Below are 22,445 nucleotides of genomic sequence, written 5' to 3' on the forward strand. Positions count from 1 at the left end.
GGGCCAGGCCTCTCCCTGGATGGACCACTTTAGAAAGGGGGGTTGGAGAGAAGAACCCCATTGCTGACCTGCCAAGTCACTCCTTGGCGTAAGACCCAGTGCTAGAATTTCTGTGCTGCTGGAGGTCCCATATTTCAGACGAGACACAAAACCCAGGTCATGCCGGGGTTTCATGACAGTTTGCACTGGTAAAACTCTGCTTGGGTAATTAATTTTCACTAGTTACACAGCCCTTAACTGGGGTAAGGCACTCTGTCTCTCTCAGCAGTTTAAAGGCAATGATCTACTATTTACAGGTCAATTCTTCCCTTCCCTTCCTAAGCTGCTGTTTAGCATTGGTGGGGCTGTTAAACAGCTGCCGAGTGCCACCCCAGAGGAAGCTACATTTGAAGAAGTGATCCCTTTAGTACAAAAGACAATATAAAGGCAGATACTCTGCTCAGGCGAGCTCAAACCAATTTTTCAGGTCAGATTTTCATGCAGAGAATCCGCCTTCATCTAAAATGGCAAAATAATTGTCCCCAAAAGGCCCCAAACATCCAGCCATCACAGTGCAGTTCCCAAGTGCTGGAAAGTTCTGTCCAAATCTCTGCCTTTTCCTGCACATTCTCCAATAACCCCCTCTCTCTACGGCTGCCTTGGCAGGCTGCTGAATTTCTCAGAGCGGAGAGATTTGCTTCAGTAGCAGATGAGAGATTGTGAAATGCTGCCGGACACCTCTCTAGGAGGCAGCTGCCTTGCCAACCCCAGGAAAGGACTTCTCTGCTACCCCCTGCTGCTTTCGGAGATGTAATGGTAAGTGAAAGGGGTCCTTACATCAGGGTCACACTCGCTCATGGCCTCCCCCAGGTCTGAGTCGACGCCGCCGGTGTAGGTGTGCTCGATTTTGGTCTTGGCGCCCACCTTTGGGGAGGGAATGTGCTGCACACACATGTCCACAAAGCCTAGGAGAGCAGAGCTTCATGAGAATGCTGCTAAGTGGAGGTATCCAGAGTTTAGCACTGAGGGGGCTTGAGTAAAACACGACATCTTTAACCCGGAGGACTAGTCAGTCCTGGGTGACACAACTCACTTGGGAGCGGACAGCTTATACAGGAACTGCCATCAGGACACACTGCGCTGCTGGCGAAGGATCAGTGAACCTCCACAGCAAGCCAGCCTACTGGTTTTTCACTGCACATTGGGGCATTCAGGGGCAGCCTTTCAGGAGAACACGCTACAGGCAGAGTTGAGGGCATGTGTGCGCCAATGAATTACTTTCAGGGACTTCCTGGCACATTGTACCCAGTGCAAATCAATGTCACGTACAACGTATGGCCTGGAAACTATACCAGAGCTTCTGGGCAACTCAGTCCCACTTCCTCCAAAGCGGAAAGTCGGTCAACTGGGTTTAGGTGCAAAGGCCAAGACCTTTAAAAACTAGAAACCTACAGTTCATCTCTAAATCCAAACGTAGGCACCGAAATCAGCAGCCTGACTGGTGGAGCAATGGACACCACCGGCACCAGCTGAGAAGCAAGGGGAACCTGCAACGCGGGGACCTCGCCACTGAAAATGGAGCCCTAATGCTCTGCCAACAGCAGGTTAAACTGACCCCGGGGGCATCCAGCTACCCGCCCAGCATGCTGGCGAGAGCACTGCACAGCTACAGGGGCCCAGCAGCTGGGACAAGGGAGAAACAGGACTTACCTGTGAACTCCCCAAAGAACTTCTTGCAGACGAGCCTTAGCAGGGGTCGAATGTTTAGCTTCAGCTCCTCTTTGGTCAGATGGATGCCCAGCTCATCCAGAGTGTGGGGGAGGGTGGTGTCCACATCACCAACCACCTGTGGGACGGCACCCACCACCGCCACCGTTACTGAGAGATTCACTGCCGCTGACTCCCGGGTGCAGACAATGGTACATCCGAGCCATTCAAACGGCGATGGGATAGGACATCGGTGTGACAGGACTGGGGGGCTGCAGCCAATGTCTGGCCTTTTACCCTGGGAGAGCTGGGCTCAGATCAGTTTAGTTCCTGCCGTGAAACTGGTTGGGTAGCTTAAAGTTGGTACTTGGTGGTCACTGGGACACATCCCCAAACCAGCACACCTGGTGCAGGTCCTGCTGAGGAGAGCACCACGAGCGGGGGGCGTATTTGGAACGAGGAGCAGAACGGGTGCAGGAAGAGATGGGGCTGCCCCCTCAGACACAAACATTTGTGATTGTGGAATTTTCCTAACAGGACAGCAGACAGATTTCATGTATAGCACCATCTAGTGGTCAGTCTTTAAACACTCAGCGACAGACAGAGACTACAGGCTTCAATTACTTGGTACTGCACTCACGTTACAGGAAAGGGGAAAGCAAGAATGTACCTGAGCCAGGATCTTGTACAGGGGTTCGAGGACAAACTCCACAAAGCTCCGCTGGGAACTGCTGGTCGGGGCCTTTTTAGTGAACTTTCGTCTGTGCAGGAAAGCCAAGAGGAAAGATGTGAATGGAAAATGCTCTGCCACCCAAAAGCACTATGACCTCTGTGATATGTACACTAGCCCCTGTGGGCCTGGATATTCGTATTTCCCCTTTCCCCCTTCCTTTCCTGGTCCTTATGCAGAGTGTAAGATCTGCAGGGCAGGGAATCTGACCTGACCTGTCCCGGGGAGCTCAGTGCACGCCTATGGAGCTATACACATTATTCAAAAAGACAGACCCCAATGAACCCTCATGGGCATTTAGGAGGAACTGGTAGTCCCTAGGAACTGAACCTGCAACGCCTCCAGGGTACCCACAACCACTCAGAAAACTGGAAGTCTAGCCACATGCCATCCCGCATCCCCCTCCAAAGTCCCTCTGCATAATCCCGGTGAGCCAGAGCAGGCATGTCTGTGCCCCAGGGTACGCCCAGCAGTGACAGCTAGCGATGCCTGCGGAGGAACATGAGCGCGGTGCCACCAACTGGCAGGACACACAGCAATGTCGATTCACACCTAGTAGAGGAGAGGCTCAACTCGGCCTGTTGTTCTACAGGATGGAGGGGAGAGCAAGAGATGCTGCTTGGACAGTAAGAAAGCTGGTGAACAAAGATCATTAAAAACACTACGTACGTCTTGGGGTTGAAGTAGATGTCACCCCAAAGCCGCTTTGCAAACTCCTGGTAATTGATGTCTCCTACAAGGGAATAAAGAAATAACCTCAGCTATCACACGATGAAATACCTCTCTCCACTCATGGGATCATGTTTTCTTTGTAAATGATCAAGGGAGTTCAGAGCTGCGGAATATCCCTCCTCATATGCTCTGGGAATAGGTGGGACTGTAGCTCTAGATTTCACGCCATGCTGAGTTTACAAGTGATAAGACATCAGCACCCACTCACACCACTTCTACTAAGAGCACAGTCCATTAGATTGCCTTACCAACCACTGCCCGCACGCTAAATTAGCCCGAGAGTCGGGAAAACCTCAGGCCGGGCACCGAAGGATGCCACAATGAAAGAGGATCTTGTTTATTCCTTCTTATGGCACATGAGAGTGTCAGCCCCCTGATCTCTGAACAAAGGCTGCTTCTCATGCCCCCCCACCCCCAAAGTTGGGCCAGCTGCCTGGCAGCACCTCCTAGATCCCAACTTCACCACAACTGCAGCCCCGTGGAACATTCCAACCCGGGGACTCGCCGAGTTCTAGCCAGCCAGGCTAAGCACATGGCTGTTCTTTTACTGCCTGCTCTTTCAAACCAGAGAGACTGCCTCAGGCTGGCAACGAGGGAGCAGAGATGCAAACCACAGCCAGGACAGTTACATAAAAGAGATCCAGGGGGCAGCTAGAGGGCAAGACCCCCCAGGGCCAAGCTTCAGCCTCCATACAGCTGAGTCTCAACTCCGGAGAACAGGGCTTTCCTCCGGCTATGCTGAAAGATTCTTAACCCTTTCAGCTCCGAACCATGTTACCCCATGCAGAGTGCAACACATATGCAACCATTTATCTAGAAGAGCGACAGTGGTTTCCCCAATTATAGATGTACGTACCATATAGTGGCTTCCACCCATTCCAATATTTACAAGATAAAGAATTACAGGAGAAAATATTTATCCAGCAATGTTCCTCATTGGGATTCCTGTTTCCCCAACAACCTGAAAGTGGCTGGTGAGAAATACCCCAATTGGGCTCTGCAATAACTCTCAGCTCCCTAAATGTTTCTGAGCACCTGTGCTAGGATACAAGTGCATACATGAGCCCGCAGAGACCTGAGCTGCTGTAAGTACTTGAAAGGGCTCCACAGAAATGAATAGGGCTTGAGACGTTGATGTGTGCATGGATTTTGGCTGAGTCTTACCAAACGTGTCTGCGTAAATCTTTGCAAAGGAGCCAAGCGTGAAGCAGATGCTGTACTGGGAACTGGAGAAGCAGACGTTCCCCAGAAGAGGGGAGAGGATCAGGTTCTCATCGGTGGAATACATGCTGAAACAGAGAGAGCTTTTATGTACAGCATAACTTTATAGCGTGATGGAGCACAGACTGGAGCTATAAACAGAGGAAGACACTGTCAATGAACGTAAACCGAAGCCCAGAAATGAGATCGAATCCACTGGAGGAATTCTGCACTGCCCACAGGGGCCTACAAGAAGGCTCCAGCACTAAGGAGCTGTGTTTCAGGGTTGGCGTGCATGCACACGCACACATTTTGCAGTTTAACTATTGTTTTCTCTTTTTTAAAATACATCAAACAAATGGAGAAGGAAAAAAAAACGTTTGGACAATTGAGGGGAAGAGACCAACAGAGGACAAACAAAGCAGGGATGGAATAAAATGAAAACGTGGATTTGCAACATGCTGCTATCCCAACTGCCAGTGCTGCTCTGTAGGGTGCCCGCTAAAGCAGCGGGCGGTAACACATGGTGTGTATGGAGAGCAGTGAAATACGGCCTCCCTCCCCTCTGCCCACGGCACTAGGGGCACAGCCGTACCAGGGCAGCTTGAGAGACAGCCCTACTTCACAGGGGATTTAGCAGACTGGCATGCCCAAGTCCCATTACCTTTTAATGGAAACTGGACACTCAACTCCCATGGTCAGCTTTGAAAAAATCTCAGCCCAGTCTCTAAAAAATTATCTAGGGCTGCATACCATTTTGAGAACATCTACCATGGGACAGGCTGGCCCTGTCAAAACGCCAGGGATGGAGAAAGGCCAGTCCCTCCCACCCCCAAATTACATGCACACACTGTAGAACAATCCCCTCCACCAAACGTGTGTTAAGTGAACAAATCCATTCCAAGTTACGTGTCTAGTGCATGCACTCGCTATGGGTGGAACCGGTTCCACAGCATGCGACTGTAATGACTTGTACTTTTGATTTTAGCATGAGTGATGCTCAAACACAGACTCCACGATGGACTAAGTGGGCCACGGATACCATGCTCCAGTGACCACCCCCCCCTCACAAATCTGTACCTGATCAAGCTGTTGACCTCATCTACTATGTGTCGGAGTTTGTAATAGGCATCGGTGGGGGGAAGCTTGAGCTCCAGGATCAGCCGATCTATCTTATTAATGCACACGGTCACTGCCAGCCTCTCCTGCACTGCGTGTTTGATCAGCCTCTCCGTGTTCAGCATAACCTGCGGAAAACAAGGAGCATTACCAGACGAGCTAAAGCCCCCGATAACATGCTATATGGGGCGTGACAGACAAAGCAGTGACCCTTATCCACTAGGCCAGCAGCCTGTAGAAAAGTCTAAGCTCGGCCACCAGTGACCTGCTAATAATTTGAATTTTAGAAGGATGTGTTTAACCCCACAGCATTCCTTTAAGCCACCCCTTCCAACACCTCTGATATAAATAATCATCTTTATTTCAGATGGGGGAGGAAGTGGAGGTACAAAGTAGTTAAGCGAGTAGTCCAAAGTCACAGTACATCAGTGTCAGACCTGGCAACAGAACCCAGGAGCCATGACTCTCTGCTTCAATAGCTAGAAAATGCTACCCTTTCTAAATCAGCCTCCAAAGAGCCCCAGCACTAATGCAAGTGAACTCTGCACAGATTGCTTCAGCTACATCAAGGGGGCCAAGAGATTCTGAAATACATCCACAGGAGGTAAAAGAGGCTAACACTTACCCCTTCGGCCGCATCAATGAAAAGCACAACTCCGTCCGAAATACGAAGGCCGGCAGTAACCTCATCAGAAAAGTTCACATGGCCTTCAAAACAAAAATCAACCAAAGCTCAGTGATCCCAGTTCAGAGATCACTCACTGGAGTGGGGAAAGCTGCCCCCAGCTGTGGTGACCTGTCACGGGTGACAAGCTTGCACTCCAGAGGGCAGGAGTGAGAAGAACGGCGTTCCTTTGCCTTGCAGAAAGCACCTCAGTTAATCTAGCAAGGGCACTGTTGCCAGCATTGTGTATAAGGACTTTTCACAGTGTCCAATGCTGATTTTTGAGACTACAGCATGCTACTAATGTTGTCTTTAATAGTCATCTGTTTGCAATTGTAACGCTATCCACAAAGCTTTGTGGAAATGCCTGAGGAAAGGTGGTAATTAAAGTAGTAATTTCAGAGAGGTGAATGAACTAGGTTAAGGAGCAGAGCTCGGCAGTAACCAACATAATCCCTGCAAAACCCTCCTCCCTCTTCTGGTGTCTTCCGTGCTTGTCTCTCCTTGGCTTAGACTGAAAGCTCTTTGGACACGGTGCTGTGTCAGCCTTCAGTCCCTGGCTGTTTTGTAACTCCAGACACTAGTACGGCAGGCAATAAGTTCTTCTGGAAACCTAAGCGTAAATCTCACAATTGGACTTTGGAAAAAATTTGGCTCAAATGTGGGTGCCGAGACCTTGAAAATCTGGCCACACAGCTACTTCCCATATATTTAAGTCACCGCTGCTGATTCAGCTCATACACAAACAAGTTTCATAGGTTCTAAGGCCAATAAAAGACCATTCTGATCATCCTGTCTGACCTCGAACAAGAGAAAGAGCAATGTTCTCAGTCCTATTAGCCCTGAAGGAACTAGTCCAGCTAAGAGAGCATGAGCTGAAGCCTAGGCTGCCTGAAGCATCAGAAACAAAAAACTACCAGCTAAATTCCAGCTGCAAAATCTCTCTATAGCTGGTAGTGTTTTCAGAAGCAGAGAGCAGCCAGCTGGAAGGTCAGATTTGAAGCTGTGTTAGGGCTGAAATGGAATCGCTAAGCTTAAACATGAAACCCCAGGATGTCCTCTTTGAAGGGAAACTTTTCAGTGCGTCATTGCACTTTACAAAGTCTAAACTGAATAACTGGTCTGTGAAATTTAAATAGACAGACACTGGATTTGAGAAAACGTAAATTGGCTTGGCGCAAAACCCCATTATGCCCTAGCTCCAAAGCCCACCCCCCCTCCTTTGGTAGACACTGGTTTATATTTTTCATATTCCATTCATGTCTATGCACCTTCCTTCAGAAGACCTATAGGTCTTATGAATTGGGGCCCATCTGTGGAAGCCTTTACTGAAACGTCCATTTCTTACTCACACCAGTAGGACCACTGGCTTTACTGAGACTAACTCACAAGCAGGATTGAGCCCACAAATTGGCAGTGTCTGGGTCAGCTCAACACACCTGGCGTGTCCATGATGTTGAAGAGGAAGGATTTCCCCTTGGTGTCTGGTAGAACCACAGTCACTGGGGTGCTCTTGATGCCAACACCCCTCTGAAAGAAATGAAGTCAGGATGAGCAGATAAATTACAGAGCCACATGACTGGAGAAAGCGGCAGTCAGCCATGGAAAGAGAATTCATCAGACGAGACACAGAAAATTGCCCACCCATCCCAATGTCCAATCTCCTATCATACTGAATTGGGCTGTTGATCCAGACACCCAGTAAACTTGCTCTAGCAGTAGCCAACATCCAGTTCATCCAAGGAAGGAGAAATCTCCTGAATATTGCACTCCGCTAACAGTGCAATGCTGTACATGGGAGAATAAATTCCTTCTGCCTCCCTTCTCGTTGCTGCCCCCAGGTCATGCCCTGACACAGGAGCTCTGCCCATAGGCAGTGTAAAGAAACAGTGAGGGGATGGAAATACCAAGTTCACAGAACAGACCCAGACATGACCCTGCACCAACATGTAATCAGTGTGACCCAGTTTGGTTTTTTTTTTTTTTTTTAAACATAACCAAAGACCCCAGTCTAAAGGTTCAAATCCCAGAAAGCCCAGGGTTTATGAAAAATGGAATCTATTTATTCCAATCTCGGCGAATAACCCCTGCCCCGCGCCTTCCCTTCACAGACTGAACCCACTCGTGCCACTGGGACAGCCTCCAAAATTAAAGAGAGTTTACATTTATAACCATCATCATCATCACGGCAAATCCCCCAGGGACCCAGCCTCCTTGCAGATCGAACGCCACCCGCATTCTGTCTGTCTGGCCTTACTGTGCCACTGAAGGTTTTGGTTCCCATGCGATTGCCAAATGCGCAGTGGCCTTTCTTGGTACACACACTTCAGCATTCGCTGGTCTTCCATCCAAATAATACGTCCATCACCAATTTGACATTTACCTCCAACACACAGGATATCAAATGGCCCTTTCAGAACACTACATTGGTCATGTTAGCCTCAGCATCAGAGAAACTCTTGGCTGTTTCAGCTACAAGGACAATTGACCAGATTGCCACAGGTGGTCAGCTTCAGTAGATTTTTGTATTTAATTAAACGTGACTAGTAAGGTTTTATATAGGGAGGCAAGAGTAATGGAAGGAAGGTAAGGTTTGGTCTGCTTCTCATTGCCTTAAGCGATATGATCCCTGGTTTATAGATCAACTGGTGCAGTGAATCAAAATGAACTTTCCTCCCAGCATACAGGGCACAAGAGGTCACACTTGGAAGCATTACGAGTGAAGAATTTATTATTTCGTGTCTTTCTGCAGCTTGAGCGCAGTTTGCCGGAGTTAGTGCCTATCTCAAGGTGCACTTACCTCTTGCTCCGTGAACAGTATGTCGGTGTAGCAAAGCTGCAGAAACAGAGACAGTTCTCAGGGTCAGATCATGAAACAAGACGTTTTTATATCAAACATTTTAAAGTCTGAAATAGGAAGCGATGGCTGTTTATATATAAACACCACAGTAAATACATGGCAGAGCTAGGAACAGAACCCAGACGCCTGGCTTCCAGTTCTCAGCTCTAACCTTTAGATCACATTCTCCCTCATGCACAGAATCTCTTCATTTGAATGTGAGCACCCTCTGCCCTCCTGTCATCCCGAAGGATCAGAACACACGGAGATGCCACTTACATCCTGGTCGTAGCGCTTCCTGATCTCTGGGTGCGTCTGCTCTATCAGGCAATCCACAAAACAAGTCTGAAAGTATCAAAAGGCAAGAAAAAGCAAGGTGATCTTATGGGTGATAATCAGATAGAGACAGCCACCAAACCTTTTCTGTTTTAGCCAGAGAGGTGGGAGGGAGCAGAGCTGGCGGCTAACTGTGTGTTGTTTGAAGTGGAGTCTGTGATAGCAATCTCTCAAGGGACTAAAACTATCAGATTGGCGAGTAGCGATAAAGTAACTGACAGATCATTACTACTACTACAGTTTTACTATGGGCCCACTCAGGATGGGGCCCCCACTGTTTGGGCACCAGTACAAACATAAATAGATATAATCTGAGCCCTGAAGGGCTTCCAATCTAAAACACACAAGAGATGAAGGGTCACGAACAACCCTTAACGAGGGGGCGGGGCTACTCAGGAAGACCAGGGCCTTAGAAAGACCGTTCCTAAGCGACCAGAGGAGCTAGTGAACAGGAGCAGCTAACAGGGGAGTTTTGTGAGGGGGTTTACAGGGGGAGTGTGATGGGGGGATGGGCGGGGGGGGCCCCTACATAGCACTTAACATTTCTTAAACTTCTTGAAACTTAAGCTACAAAACATCCCCTAATAAAAACAAAACAACAACAAAGGAACCAGCTGCAGGAGTAAAAAGAGAATGCAGGCAGAAGTCCAGCAACAGAATGGGGGCTACCCAGTTTATTGCACCCAATGCAGCATGTGTGACTACCTGCCCTATGGGCTGGTGGCGTATGTATGTATTTGGTGCAAGGAGCTCCTGGCCCTCAGAGACCGTGTACGGACTTTGGAGGCCAGGGTGGCTGAGCTGGAGGAGCTAAGGGAGACAGAGAGGTACATAGATGACAGCCTCTGTGTTGTTGAGGAGGATGAAAGCCTCAGGGATGGAGAACGTCCAACTGGAGCAGAAAGAAACGATCCCATAGTTCAGACCATCCTTCCCGATGATGCTGAGGTATCCTCTTGCACTGAGAATACCTCTCCGGGGGAAGGAACTTAAGTTATTAGGAAGAGACAGGTATTAGTAATGGGTGATTAGATCATTAGAAACATAGATAGCTGGGCTTGCGATGACCAGGAGAACCGCGTGGTGACTTGCCTGCCTGGTGCGAAGGTTGCAGATCTCTCAAGACATCTAGATAGACGTATGTGTAGTGCTGGGGAGGAGCCGGTGGTCGTGGTACATGTAGGTACCAATGACATACGGCAGGATAGGAGAGAGGTCCTGGAGACCAAATTTAGGCCGCTAGGTAAGAGATTGAAGGCCAGGAACTCCATGGTAGCATTCTCTGAAATGCTTATAGTTCCACACGCAGGACCAGTTAGACAGGCAGAACTGCAGGGTCTCAATGCGTGGATGAGACGATGGTGTAGGGAGGAGGGGTTTAGATTTATTGGGAACTGGGGAAACTTTTGGGAAAGGGGGAGTCTATACAGAAAGGATGGGCTCCACCTAAACCAAAATGGAACCAGATTGCTGGAGCTTAAAATTAAAAAGGTCGTAAAGCAGTTTTTAAACTAAGGGCTGGGGGAAAGCTGACAGGTGCAGAGGAGCACGTGGTTCGGACATCCCTTAGAGGAGGATCTATAAATGGAGATTCCCTATGTCCTAATAAGGAGGAGAGGATGGAAAATGATAAAATACCGGTAGGATCTGAAAAGAAACAGTCAAATGAAAACCAGTCCCATTCAATTACGTCATGTGAAGGCAGCTTGCAGGCAGCTAAAAAGTGACAAGTTTTTAAAGTGCTTACATGCCAATGCTAGAAGTCTAAATAATAAGATGGATGAACTAGAGAGCCTCGTGTTAAATGAGGATATCGATATAATAGACATCACAGAAACTTGGTGGAATGAGGATAACCAATGGGACACAGTAATACCAGGGTACAAAATATATTGGAAGGACAGAACAGGTCATGCTGGTGGGGGAATGGCACTATATGTGAAAGAAAGCGCGGAATCAAATGAAGTAAAAATCTTAAATGAACCAAACTGTACCACAAAATCTCTGTGGATTGGGGGATTTCAACTATCCCCATATTGACTGGGTACATATCACCTCAGGAAGGGATGCTGAGATAAAGTTTCTTGACACCTTAAATGACTGCTTCTTGGAGCAGCTAGTCCTGGAATGCACCATAGGAGAGCCAATTCTTGATTTAGGCCTAAGTGGAGCACAGGATCTGGGCCAAGAGGTGAATAAAGCTGGACCACTTGGTAATAGTGACCATAATATAATTAAATTTAACATCTCTGTGGCGGGGAAAACACCACAGCAGCCTAACACTGTAGCATTTAATTTCAGAAAGGGGAACTACACAAAAATGAGGAGGTTAGTGAAACACAAATTAAAAGGTACAGCACCAGAAGTAAAATCCCTGCAAGCTGCATGTGAACTTTTAAAAGACACCATAATAGACGCTCAACTTAAATGTATATCCCAAATTAAAAAACATAGTAAGAGAACCAAAAAAGAGCCACTGTGGCTAAACAATAAAGTAAAAGAAGCAGTGAGAGGCAAAAAGGCATCCTTTAAAAAGTGGAAGTTAAATCCTAGGGAGGAAAATAGAAAGGAGCATAAACTCTAGCAAATGAAGTATAAAAATATAATTAGGAAGGCCAAAAAATTTTTGAAGAACAGCCAAAGACTCCGAAAAGTAACAGCAAAAACATTTTTTTTAAGTACATCACAAGCAGTAAACCTGCTACACAACCACTGGGGACATTGGAGGATCAAGATGATAAAGGAGCACTCAAGGATGACAAGGCCATTGCAGAGAAACTAAATGAATTCTTTGCATCGGTCTTCATGGTTGAGGATGTGAGGGGGATTCCCAAACCTGAGCCATTCTTTTTAGGTAACAAATCTGCGGAACTGTCACAGATTGAGGAGTCAGAGGTTGTTTTGGAACAAATTGATAAACCGAACAGTACTAAGTCACCAGAACCAGATGGTATTCACCCAAGGGTTCTGAAGGAACTCAAATGTGAAACTGCAGGACAACTAACTGTCATCTATAACCTATTATTTAAATCAGCTTCTGTACCAAATGACTAGAGATAGCTAATATGACACCAATTTTTAAAAAGGGCTCCAGAGGAGACCGTGGGAATTAAACCTGACTTCTGTACCAGGCAAACCAATTGAAACTATAGTAAAGAACAAAATTGTCAGACACGTATATGAACATAATTTCTTGGGGAATAATCAACATGGTTTTTGTATAGGGAAATCATACCTCAACAATCTACTAGAATTCTTTGAGGGGGTCAACAAGCATGTGGACAAGAGGGATCCAGTGGATACGAAAGGCTCTTAAGCAAAGTAAGCAGTCATGGGATAAGAGGGAAGGTCCTCTCATGGACTGGTGACTGGTTAAAGGATAGGAAACAAAGGGTAGGAATAAATGGTCAGTTTTCAGAATGGAGAGATGTAAATAGTGGTGTCCCCCAGGGATCTGTACTGGGCCCAGTCCTAAATAACATATTCATAAATGATCTGAAAAAAGGGTAAACAGTGAGGTGGCAAAATTTGCAGATGATTCAAAACTACTCAAGATAGTTAAGTCCCAGGCAGACTGCCAAGAGCTATAAAAGGCTCTCTCAAAACTGGGTGACTGGGCAACAAAATGGTAGATAAAATTCCATGTTGATAAATGCAAAGTAATGCACATTGGAAAACATAATCCCAACTATACACAGAAAATGATGGGGGCGAAATTGGATGTTACCACTCAAGAAAGATCTTTGAGTCATTATGGATAGTTCTCTGAAAACATCCACTCAATGCGCAGCGGCAGTCAAAAAAGGAAACAGAATGTTGGGAATCATTAAGAAAAGGATAGATAATAAGACAGAAAATATCATATTGCCTCTATATAAATCCATGGTATGCCCACATCTTGAATACTGGGTGTAGATGTGGTTGCCGCATCTCAAAAAAGATATATTGGACTTGGAAAAGGGCAACAAAAATTATTAGGGGTATGAAACAGCTAATGTATGAGGAGAGATGAATAAAACTGGAACTTTTCAGACGACTAAGGGGAAATATGATAGAGGTCTATAAAATCATGACTGGTGTGGAGAAAGCAAATAAGGAAGTGTTATTTACTCCTTCTCATAACACAAGAACTAGGGGCCACCAAATGAAATTAATTGGCAGCAGCTTTAAAACAAACAAAAGGAAGTATTTTTTCCACACAATGAACAGTCAACTTGTGGAACTCCTTGCCAGAGGATGTTGTGAAGGCCAAGACCATACTAGGGTTCAAAAAAGAATTAGATAAATTCATGGAGGATAGGTCCATTAATGGCTATTAGCCAGGACAGGCAGGGATGGTGTCCGTAGCCTCTGTTTGCCAGAAAGTAGGAATGAGCGACAGGGGATGGATCACTTGATGATTCCCTGTTCTGTTCATTCCCTCTGGGACAGCTGACATTGGCCAGTTGGAAAACAGAATACTGGGCTAGATGGACCTTTGGTATGACCCAGTACGGCTGTTATGTTTAACAGGGAAAGAACATACAAGTAGATGAACACTGTGAAGAATGGACACAGCATGACTAGTTACATGTGGGTTTTTTTTCCTTTTCTTTATTCATTGGGAGTACAGGGGAAAATGGGGGAGTTAGTAAGAGCAACGGAGGGAAGCAAAGAGGGATTGTTACACTCTGTCAGCTCCCTAGCCCTGAGGAGCAGGCCTGGTTTTCCAGGCATCTCAGCAGAGGGGAGCCTTGACAAAGCCATGGTAAGGGTATTGCTCTCCTCTCCCCCAATCGATTAGATTTACCTACATATTGTACTGATATATACTATCAAACACCCCCGAGCTGATGCGTACACATCACTTCTTAAAGCAGAGTTACATAACCACACATGCATTAGCTAGAGAACACAGAACTGAATGAATAAACTGGCTTCTGGCTTACTACTTTAACCACTGAGAGACTATCAACAATCAGCTTGGCCTCCTAATCAAAAAACAGTCACTACTGTGAGCCAGTGAGCTCTCACACAGGCACTATTAGCAAGGCATGTCCCTGCACAAGTGCGCTGTTATCCTTCAACAGCACCAGCTAATTAATTAACACGGAAGACACCCTCTGTCCTCAGTTAGGAACAGCCCTGTATTCATTGTACCTTGCCATGGTGGAGATGCCCACACAGGGTCACATTCCGAATCAGTTCAGAGTTGTCCATCAGATCTGCCAGGAAACTAGAGGAAGGGAAGAAACAAATGACAGTTAGCGGCTTCTATTCTGCCCACAGTACGATCCCCCAGTAAGACCTGGCACTTCAATTGCACCTTTCATCCCAGGGTCTTGAAGTGCTTTAGAACATTCATTCTCCTAGCTCCCTGCCAGGTAGGTAAATTCACAGACCGGGAAGCTGACCCACAGAGATTAAGTACTGGACCAACAGTATTGAGCCATTGCTAGATGAAATGGTAGAACTGTCAAAAACAGTGCTGAAAAGGTGGCATTGTTCAATAAATATTTCTGATCTGTACTTTGGGAACAACAGATGATGTATTTATATCATATGATGATGATAATACACTTTCCATTCCAACAAGATGCTAAACAACAGCTATTAAAGCTAGAAATTTTTAAATCAGGAGGTCCAGAGAACTTGAATCCAAGAGTTTTAAAAGAGCTGGCCAAGAAGCTTGCTGGACCGTTAATACTGATTTTCAGTAACTCTTGGAACGCTAGGGAAGTTCTAAAAGACTGAAAGAAAACTAACGTCGTGCCAATATTTAAAAAGGGGATGACCCAGTTAATTTTAGAGACCCGTCACCTTGACAAGATAATGGAATGGCTGGATATAGGGCTCAAGAAGAATTAAAGGAGATTAATATAATTAATGCCAAGTAACATGGATTTATGGAAAATAAATATTGTCAAATTAATGTCTAGTCCCTTCAAACCATTATCAAGTTCAGCATAAAAGGTAATAAATGTTGATCCCTTCGGTAACACATCTGACTGGTACTGCAGGATGTTTTGTTTAAGTAACTAGATTGATACGAGATCAACTGGCAATTATTACATGGATTAAAAACTGACTAAGAGACAGGTCTCCAAATGTAACTAAGGGGGGAATCATGACTGAGCATGCGCTCTTCTAAAGGCATTCCGCAGTTCTTTGCCCTATGCTATTTAACGACCTGTATGAAAACAAAATATGCACTAACAAAATTTGCAGGTGACACCACGATTGGAGAAGTGGTAAATGAAGAGACTAGGTCATCGATACAAAGCGATATGGATCACTTGATAAGCTGGAGGCAAGCAAAAAATATGCATTTTTATATGGCTAAATGTAAAGTTATACATCTAGGAACACAGAATGGACGCTGTGATTTTAGGACGGGGTACTCTATCCTGGGAAGCAGCGATTCTGGAAAGAACATGAGGGTCAATGGTGGATAATCTATGGAACATGAGCTCATAGTGTGACGCTGCGGCAAAAAGAGCTAATGTGATCCTGGGATGTATAAACCGGGGGAATCTTGAGAAGGAGTAGAGAGATTATATTACCTTTGTATCTGGCACTGGTGCAATTACTGCTGGAATACTGTGTCCAGTTCTGGACAATTCAAAAAGGATGTTGGTAAATTGGAGAGGGTTCAGAGAGGAGCCATGACAATGATTAAAGGACTGGACAAAATACTGTACAGTGATAGACCTGAGGAGCTAACGCTATTTAGTTTATCTAACAGACGGTTAAGGGATAACTTGATCATAGTCTATAAGAACCTATGTGGGGAACAGAAATGTAATGATGGACTCTTCCATCGAGCAGACAGATATAACAAGATCCAAAGGCTGGACGCTGAAGCTAAACAAATTCAGACCAGAAATAAGGCAAAAATTTTTAACAACGAGGGTCATTAACCACTGTAAGAACTTTAACATAAGAACATAAAAATGTACAATGGCCCTCCTAGTCCAATATGTTGGTCTTCTGACAGTGGCTAGTACTAGATGCTTCATAGGGAGTGACAGAACAGGGCAATTTATTGAGTGATCCATTCCTTGTCATCCAGTCCCAGATTCTAGTAGTCAGAGGTTTAAGGACACCCGGATCCGGCAAGAGGTTGCATCCCTGCCCATTTTGGCTAATAGCCACTGATGGACCTATCGTCCAGGAACTTATCTAATCTTTTTTGAACCCAGTTATACTTTCGGCCTCACAAAATCCCCCGGCAACAAGGTCCCCAGGTTGACTATGTGTTGTGTGAAGAAGTACGTCCTTATGTTTGTTTTAAACCTGCTGCATACTAATTTCATAGGGCAATCCCTGGTTTGAGTGTTATGTGAAGAGATAAATAATACTTCCCTGTTTACTTTCTCCACACCAGTCATGATTGTATAGACCGCTGTCATATTCCCCCCTGTCGTCTCTTTTCCAAGCTGAACAGTCTCAGCCTTTTAATCTCTCCTCATATGGAAGCTGTTCCACACCCCTAATCACTTTTGTTGCCTTTCTCTGTACTTTTTCAACTCTAATTTTTTTTAAGATGGAAGGATCAGAACTGCATGCAGTATTCGAGGTCTGGTGTGCCATGCATTTATATAGTGGTATGATGATATTTTCTGTCTTCTTAATGGTTCGTAACATTCTGCAAGCTGGTCTGAGTACTACCGCACACTGAGCAGATGTTTTCAGAGAACTATCCACAATGACTCCAAGATCTTTCTTGAGTAGTAACAGCTAATTTAGACCCCATCATTTTGTATGTATAGTTCGGATTATGTTTTCTAATGGGCATTACTTTGCATTTATCAACATTGAATTTCATCTGCCATTTTCCTGCCCAATCAGCCAGTTTTGTGAGATCCCTTTATAACCCTTCGCAATCTGCTTTGGACTTAACTCTCTGATGTAGTTTAGTATCATTTGCACACTTTGCCACCTCACTGTTTACCCATTTTTCCAGAGCAGCGATGTCCCAGGAGCAGCTAAGATTTAGTCAGGGGCACTTATAGTAAAAAAGTTATGGACAGGTCAGGGGCAGTGAATTTTTGTTTAGTGACCTGTCCACAACTTTTACTAAAAATACCCATGACTAAATCTTAGCCTTATTTATGAGTATGTTGAACAGTACAGGTCCCAGTACAGATCCTTGGAGAACCTTCCTATTCACCTCCTCTATTGACACCTCAATCTGGTTCAAGTTCCTCAGATCTATCACCTAAAAAGAACTCAGGAGTTTGAATCTCTCCTCAGATCCTCTGCAGTGAAGATGGACGCAAAGAATTCATTTAGCTTCTGCAATTGCTATGTCTTCCTTGAGTGCTCCTTTAGCTCCTCAATCGTCCAGTGGCTCCACTGATTGTTTGGTAAGCTTCCTGCTTCAGATTGTTAAGTTTAACTAGCAAAAGACGCAAACTCTTCACATTTTTCTTTTGGCCTGCCTAATTATACTTTTACACTTGGCTTGCCAGAGTTTATGTTCCTTTCCATTTTCCTCACTAGGATTTCACTTCCAATTTTTAAAGGATGCCTTTTGTCTCTGCCTTTTTTATTCTGTTTAGCCATGGTGGCTTTTTTTGATCTTCTTACTGTTTTTTCCCCTCTTTTTTATTTGGGGCATAGATATAGTTGCAGCTTCTATTATGGTGTTTTTAAAAAGTTTCCAAGTAATGTGCAGGCATTTCACTCTTGTGCCCATTCCTTTTCATTTCTGTTTAACTAGCCTCCTCATGTTTGTGGAGTTCCCTTTTTTGAAGTTAAATGCTACTGTGGTGGGTTTCTTTGGTATTTCCCCCCTTACAAGGATGTTAAATTTCATTACTTTATGGTCACTATTACTGAGTGGTTCAGCTATATTCACCTCTTGGACCAGATCCTGTGCTGCACTTAGGACTAAATCAAAATTGCCTCTCCCCTTGAAGGCTCCAGGACTAATTCCTCCAAGCAGCAGTCATTAATGGGGTCTAGAAATGTTATCTCTGCATCCCGTCCTGAGATGACATGTACTCAGTCAATATGGGGATAGTTGAAAGTACAGAGGAGTTGCATCTTACGCGGGAGTTAGGTTCTGAAGTCAGCACGTAAGGCGAAAATCACATATTGTCAAACACTCAATATGTGGAATGGCAGGTGGAATCGCGGCACTACAGGTACAGTATTTAAATTGTTATTTTTTTGTTTTGCCGAGCGCGTATAGTTAAAATCACGTAAGTTAAATGCACCTACGATGCGACTCCAGTGTACTGCATTTTCTGTTTTTGTAGTCTCTCTAATCTCCCTGAGCATTTCACTGTTACCATCATCATCCTGGTCATGTGGTCAGTAGTATATTCCTGCAGCTATATTCTTATTATTCAAGCACAGAATTTCTATCCATTGGGATTCTATGGTACAGTTTGATCCATTTAAGATTTTGACTATATGCTTTCTTTCACATATAGTGCCAGTCCCCAACCAGTGCGACCTATTTTGTTATTCCAGTATATTTTGTACCCTGGTATTACCATGACCCATTGGTTATCATTCCACCAAGCTTCTGTGATGCCTACTAAAGCAATATCCTCATTTAATACCAAGCACTCAAGTTCACCCATCTTCTTGTATTTGTACACAAGCTCTTATAAAATTTGTCAATATTTAGTCATCTGTCTTTATGTGATGTAACTGAATGGGACTCTTTCCTCTGACTGTTTCTCTTCAGTTATTTATCAGGAGCTTTGATGGATTCTCCATCACTGGACATTTTTTAATTGAGACTGGATGTTTTTCTACAAGATCTGCTTAATGCCTCACACTGCATCATATAGGATGTCAATGAGCATAATGGTCCTTTCTGGCCTTACAATCTACAAAGTGCCTTATACAGTCAGTAGGACAGCTGTAACTAGCACACAGGATTCCAGACTCTCTCTCTATTTTTTCTGAGTGACTCAAGAAAATAGGTACATTTTAAGTGAATTCAAGGTGTGGGTTTCTGACTGACAAACTCCACATTACCGGGGGGGGGGGGGAATGATGAAAACTAGGGTTCTGAAGTTAGTGAAGTAAGGACACTATGTGTGTTGTGCAGTGCAGTGAGTGGAATGCATTTTTAAGTTTCAATTCCTTTTGTACCTTTTCCCTTCTCCCCTCTAGCTAGAAAAAGCGGAACCAGCTGCTCTTGCAGTTCTGCCGATGGTGTCCCTATGCCAATGAAAGGCCAAACTGCTGCTGTTTTGGAAAGCCGGAAGACAAGACGTTTTCACCTCCACTCTAGAGCAGCTTTTTCCTCCGAGTGGTACATACCAATCCCTCTTACCTCCCCTCAAGCTGTGAACATGGGAAAGCGAAGGATACACTGTACAAATTACTTGAACCAAATACGAACTTTTGAAAGAAAAAGCCACACAGTACTCACTCCATCTCATACACAGTGACAGGCAACGTCTGCTCCATCAGGGAGAATTTCTTGGTTTTCACAGGTTTAATAATAGGCTCTGAAAACAAAGAAAAATGAAAAGGTATTCCTTAGTACCCCTCAGCCCCAACAGTCTCTCTAATTTTAGAGGTTCACTGTAATAAAGAGTAGACAAAACTTTAAGCTGGCAATGTGATTTTCAGGTTGACGGCATCCCTTTGACTCTTGTATGTGCAGAGGCTCAGAAACTAAACTGAAATAAGTTTTAATTTGCCTTCTTTAAAGTAACTCATGAACAAAATTATTTTCTCTTAACTATCTCAATAGAACTTCTGTTAAAATGACAGAAACAAAACGCTAACCAGAATGAATTCTGAAGAGAAGAAACTAATGAGATACTGCCAGCAGCAAGACTTTATTTTCCTTCTCCCTTACAAGTCTGTTTTAAGAAACCCTCCCTGATCACACCCACAATTTACTAATCTATCATTACTCACCAGTGAGAGGCTGGGTATCTTCCTCCTGCACTATGGTCTCTACCTCAGGTCCGTAAACCTCTTCAGCAGTCGGATAGTATTTCTTATCCTCATGCAGTACCACCTCCATTCCGGGATGATCGTCATCATGATCTCCTATATCATCGTCGTCATCATCATCATCAAGCTGAAACCAAGAACAATACTTTGCTATTCTTTACAGCACTATACAAACATTAAACTCCATTGTATTATCATCCCTATTTTACAGTTAGGAAACTGGAGGCAGTGAGCAGGTAGGTGATTTGCTGATGGTCACACTTCAAGTAGTTGACACAGCTGGAAAAGAATCCGGCCATCATAACTACCACTAGAATCTAGATCATATGCACGGCAGTGCAGGTCCCAGTCTTGCTGTATCAGGCACCGATCAAAGTCAGGTCCAGAAAAAGATTCTGAGGGGCTCCCCCACTTTTTGGTTTGGAGGCCATTTTTCCACCTTGAATCCATTCCAGATAGCCACAATGAACAATAGGTCATCTTTAAAACAGATACCAATGCCACACGCAGGTGATGCTTGCACAGCAAGCAATCGATACCAATACCCTTTATCAATGTGCACAACATACCCAAGGCTGGCAGTACAAGTAGTGAGACACACTAGACTCCCTTCTGCATCAAAGCGTGGCTACCAAACCCTGTGCATTAAACCTAAAAACCCCACCTGTGAGAGTTATGATTTCACTAGTACAGTAATGATTATTTTGCATATGCATATAAATACTTGCACCATTAGGAGCTCTACTACTTTAAAGGAACAACCCAGTGATTAGTTCCAATTTCTTAGATCACTAAAGATCTACCAAAGAAAGTGAAAGCGCAATTTTTTAAAGTGAAAGAGCAATTTTCAACACCATTCCTAAACATATCAGTGGCTATTTCTGTTTTCATAAATATAAATACTACTCATATTCCTCTATTTCAAAAATGTTCTTACACTAAGATCATCATCATAATCTCTGAACATCTTCCAGTCATGTATTAAACATGATTAACATGTGTCATGTGTTGGTGTTAACATCTCTTAATGGGAGACACCAGAAAGTACGAGTAAAATAATGAGGAACTCAGTGTAAGGATCTTGCTTAAAACACAGGATATGGAGCTCCTATTTGGAAGCGTACAACAGCTGGGAAACTCACTTAAAACAGATAAAGTTTCTTATTTTTTTCACGCATTCAAGTGGAAGTTGAATTTCCTTGTCTTTTTCTAGCTATCAAGAGGGAAGCTTCTTATTAGATTTTTAATTTTTATTATGTTTTTAGAAATCTACTAAATCAGAATATTTAATAGTACATCAAAGTTTTCCTTGAAAACATTAAGTAAGTGTGCTGTGCTATGGGGTGTTTTCGTTCTGTTTTTTGAGAGAGAGAGAGAGAGAGAGAGAGAGAGATCATTTTCTGGGGATAGGAGATACTGAGACAGAAGGAATAGTTACTCTTCAGCTTGCACCAGAGATCTGTTGATAACTATAGACAGGATTAAAATTCAGGAGAAACAGGTCAGAGTAGGAGGAGGAAAGCTTAAGACATGAATAACCTTTATTTCAGTATTATGTTATTTTGATGAAAATACAAATTAAGATTTTTTTGCACAAGTCTCACTGCACCTCATCAAGATCCTTGGCCTCTCTGCCCAGTTCATCATCATCATCATCAGAGTCGAGCTCTGGCCCGATGTAATTCCCAAACTCATCATACAGGTCTGTGTCCATGATGCTAAGTACCAAGAGAGACAAAGCCATGTGTAACTAGAATAATCGGGGCAATTGTTTTCCTGCACCATGGATGAAGCTGCATCCCGCCCCCATCCCTCCACCCTGTAATTTAAGTTTATTCATTGAACACATTTGATAACTGATTCCCATCCCAGTGCTCCCCCCCCACGGCTCTTTCCAGGCCCCCCTTCACCAGCACCCACCCCACATCACCCCCTCTAGAGCCCCTGGTTAATCAGCAACCAGATCCCATCCTACATTGCACCCCTACCACTCCCAGCACATAACCCCACATCATCCTCCCTAGAGTCCCCTCTGCCAGCACCTAGCATTGCTGGCACACATCCTCCCCATAGCCCCCATCACAGCACCTAGTGTGCCCCCAGATAACCCCTCTCTGCCAAGTCCCCCACATTACCCCTTCCATCAGACCCCAGTGCCCCAAAATCCTTCCAAGCCCCAGTCACCAGCACCACCCACATTACCAGCCCCCAGCACATCCCCCCTC

At 44.7% G+C, this 22,445-nt stretch overlaps 1 protein-coding gene across 3 annotated transcripts in view; it reads right to left on the reverse strand.

Annotated features, from left to right (window-relative positions):
• The window catches only part of EFTUD2 (elongation factor Tu GTP binding domain containing 2), a 36,240-nt gene that overhangs the window by 12,908 nt on the left and 887 nt on the right, over positions 1-22,445 (reverse strand). For all 3 annotated transcript variants that reach the window (XM_039504182.1, XM_039504179.1, XM_039504181.1), the window contains exons 2-15: positions 21,830-21,938; positions 20,182-20,347; positions 19,685-19,763; positions 14,446-14,521; positions 9,250-9,315; positions 8,932-8,967; positions 7,571-7,661; positions 6,093-6,175; positions 5,429-5,595; positions 4,313-4,437; positions 3,086-3,149; positions 2,357-2,447; positions 1,690-1,825; positions 817-944 (exon numbers count right to left, since the gene is read on the reverse strand). In XM_039504182.1, coding sequence (XP_039360116.1) covers positions 817-944; positions 1,690-1,825; positions 2,357-2,447; positions 3,086-3,149; positions 4,313-4,437; positions 5,429-5,595; positions 6,093-6,175; positions 7,571-7,661; positions 8,932-8,967; positions 9,250-9,315; positions 14,446-14,521; positions 19,685-19,763; positions 20,182-20,347; positions 21,830-21,934 — 1,413 coding nt within the window. In that variant the 5' untranslated portion in view covers positions 21,935-21,938. The remainder of the gene's footprint in view (positions 1-816; positions 945-1,689; positions 1,826-2,356; positions 2,448-3,085; positions 3,150-4,312; positions 4,438-5,428; positions 5,596-6,092; positions 6,176-7,570; positions 7,662-8,931; positions 8,968-9,249; positions 9,316-14,445; positions 14,522-19,684; positions 19,764-20,181; positions 20,348-21,829; positions 21,939-22,445) is intronic.

This window comes from Mauremys reevesii, linkage group 17, assembly GCF_016161935.1.
Source record: "Mauremys reevesii isolate NIE-2019 linkage group 17, ASM1616193v1, whole genome shotgun sequence".
Classification (NCBI taxonomy): Eukaryota; Metazoa; Chordata; order Testudines; family Geoemydidae; genus Mauremys; species Mauremys reevesii.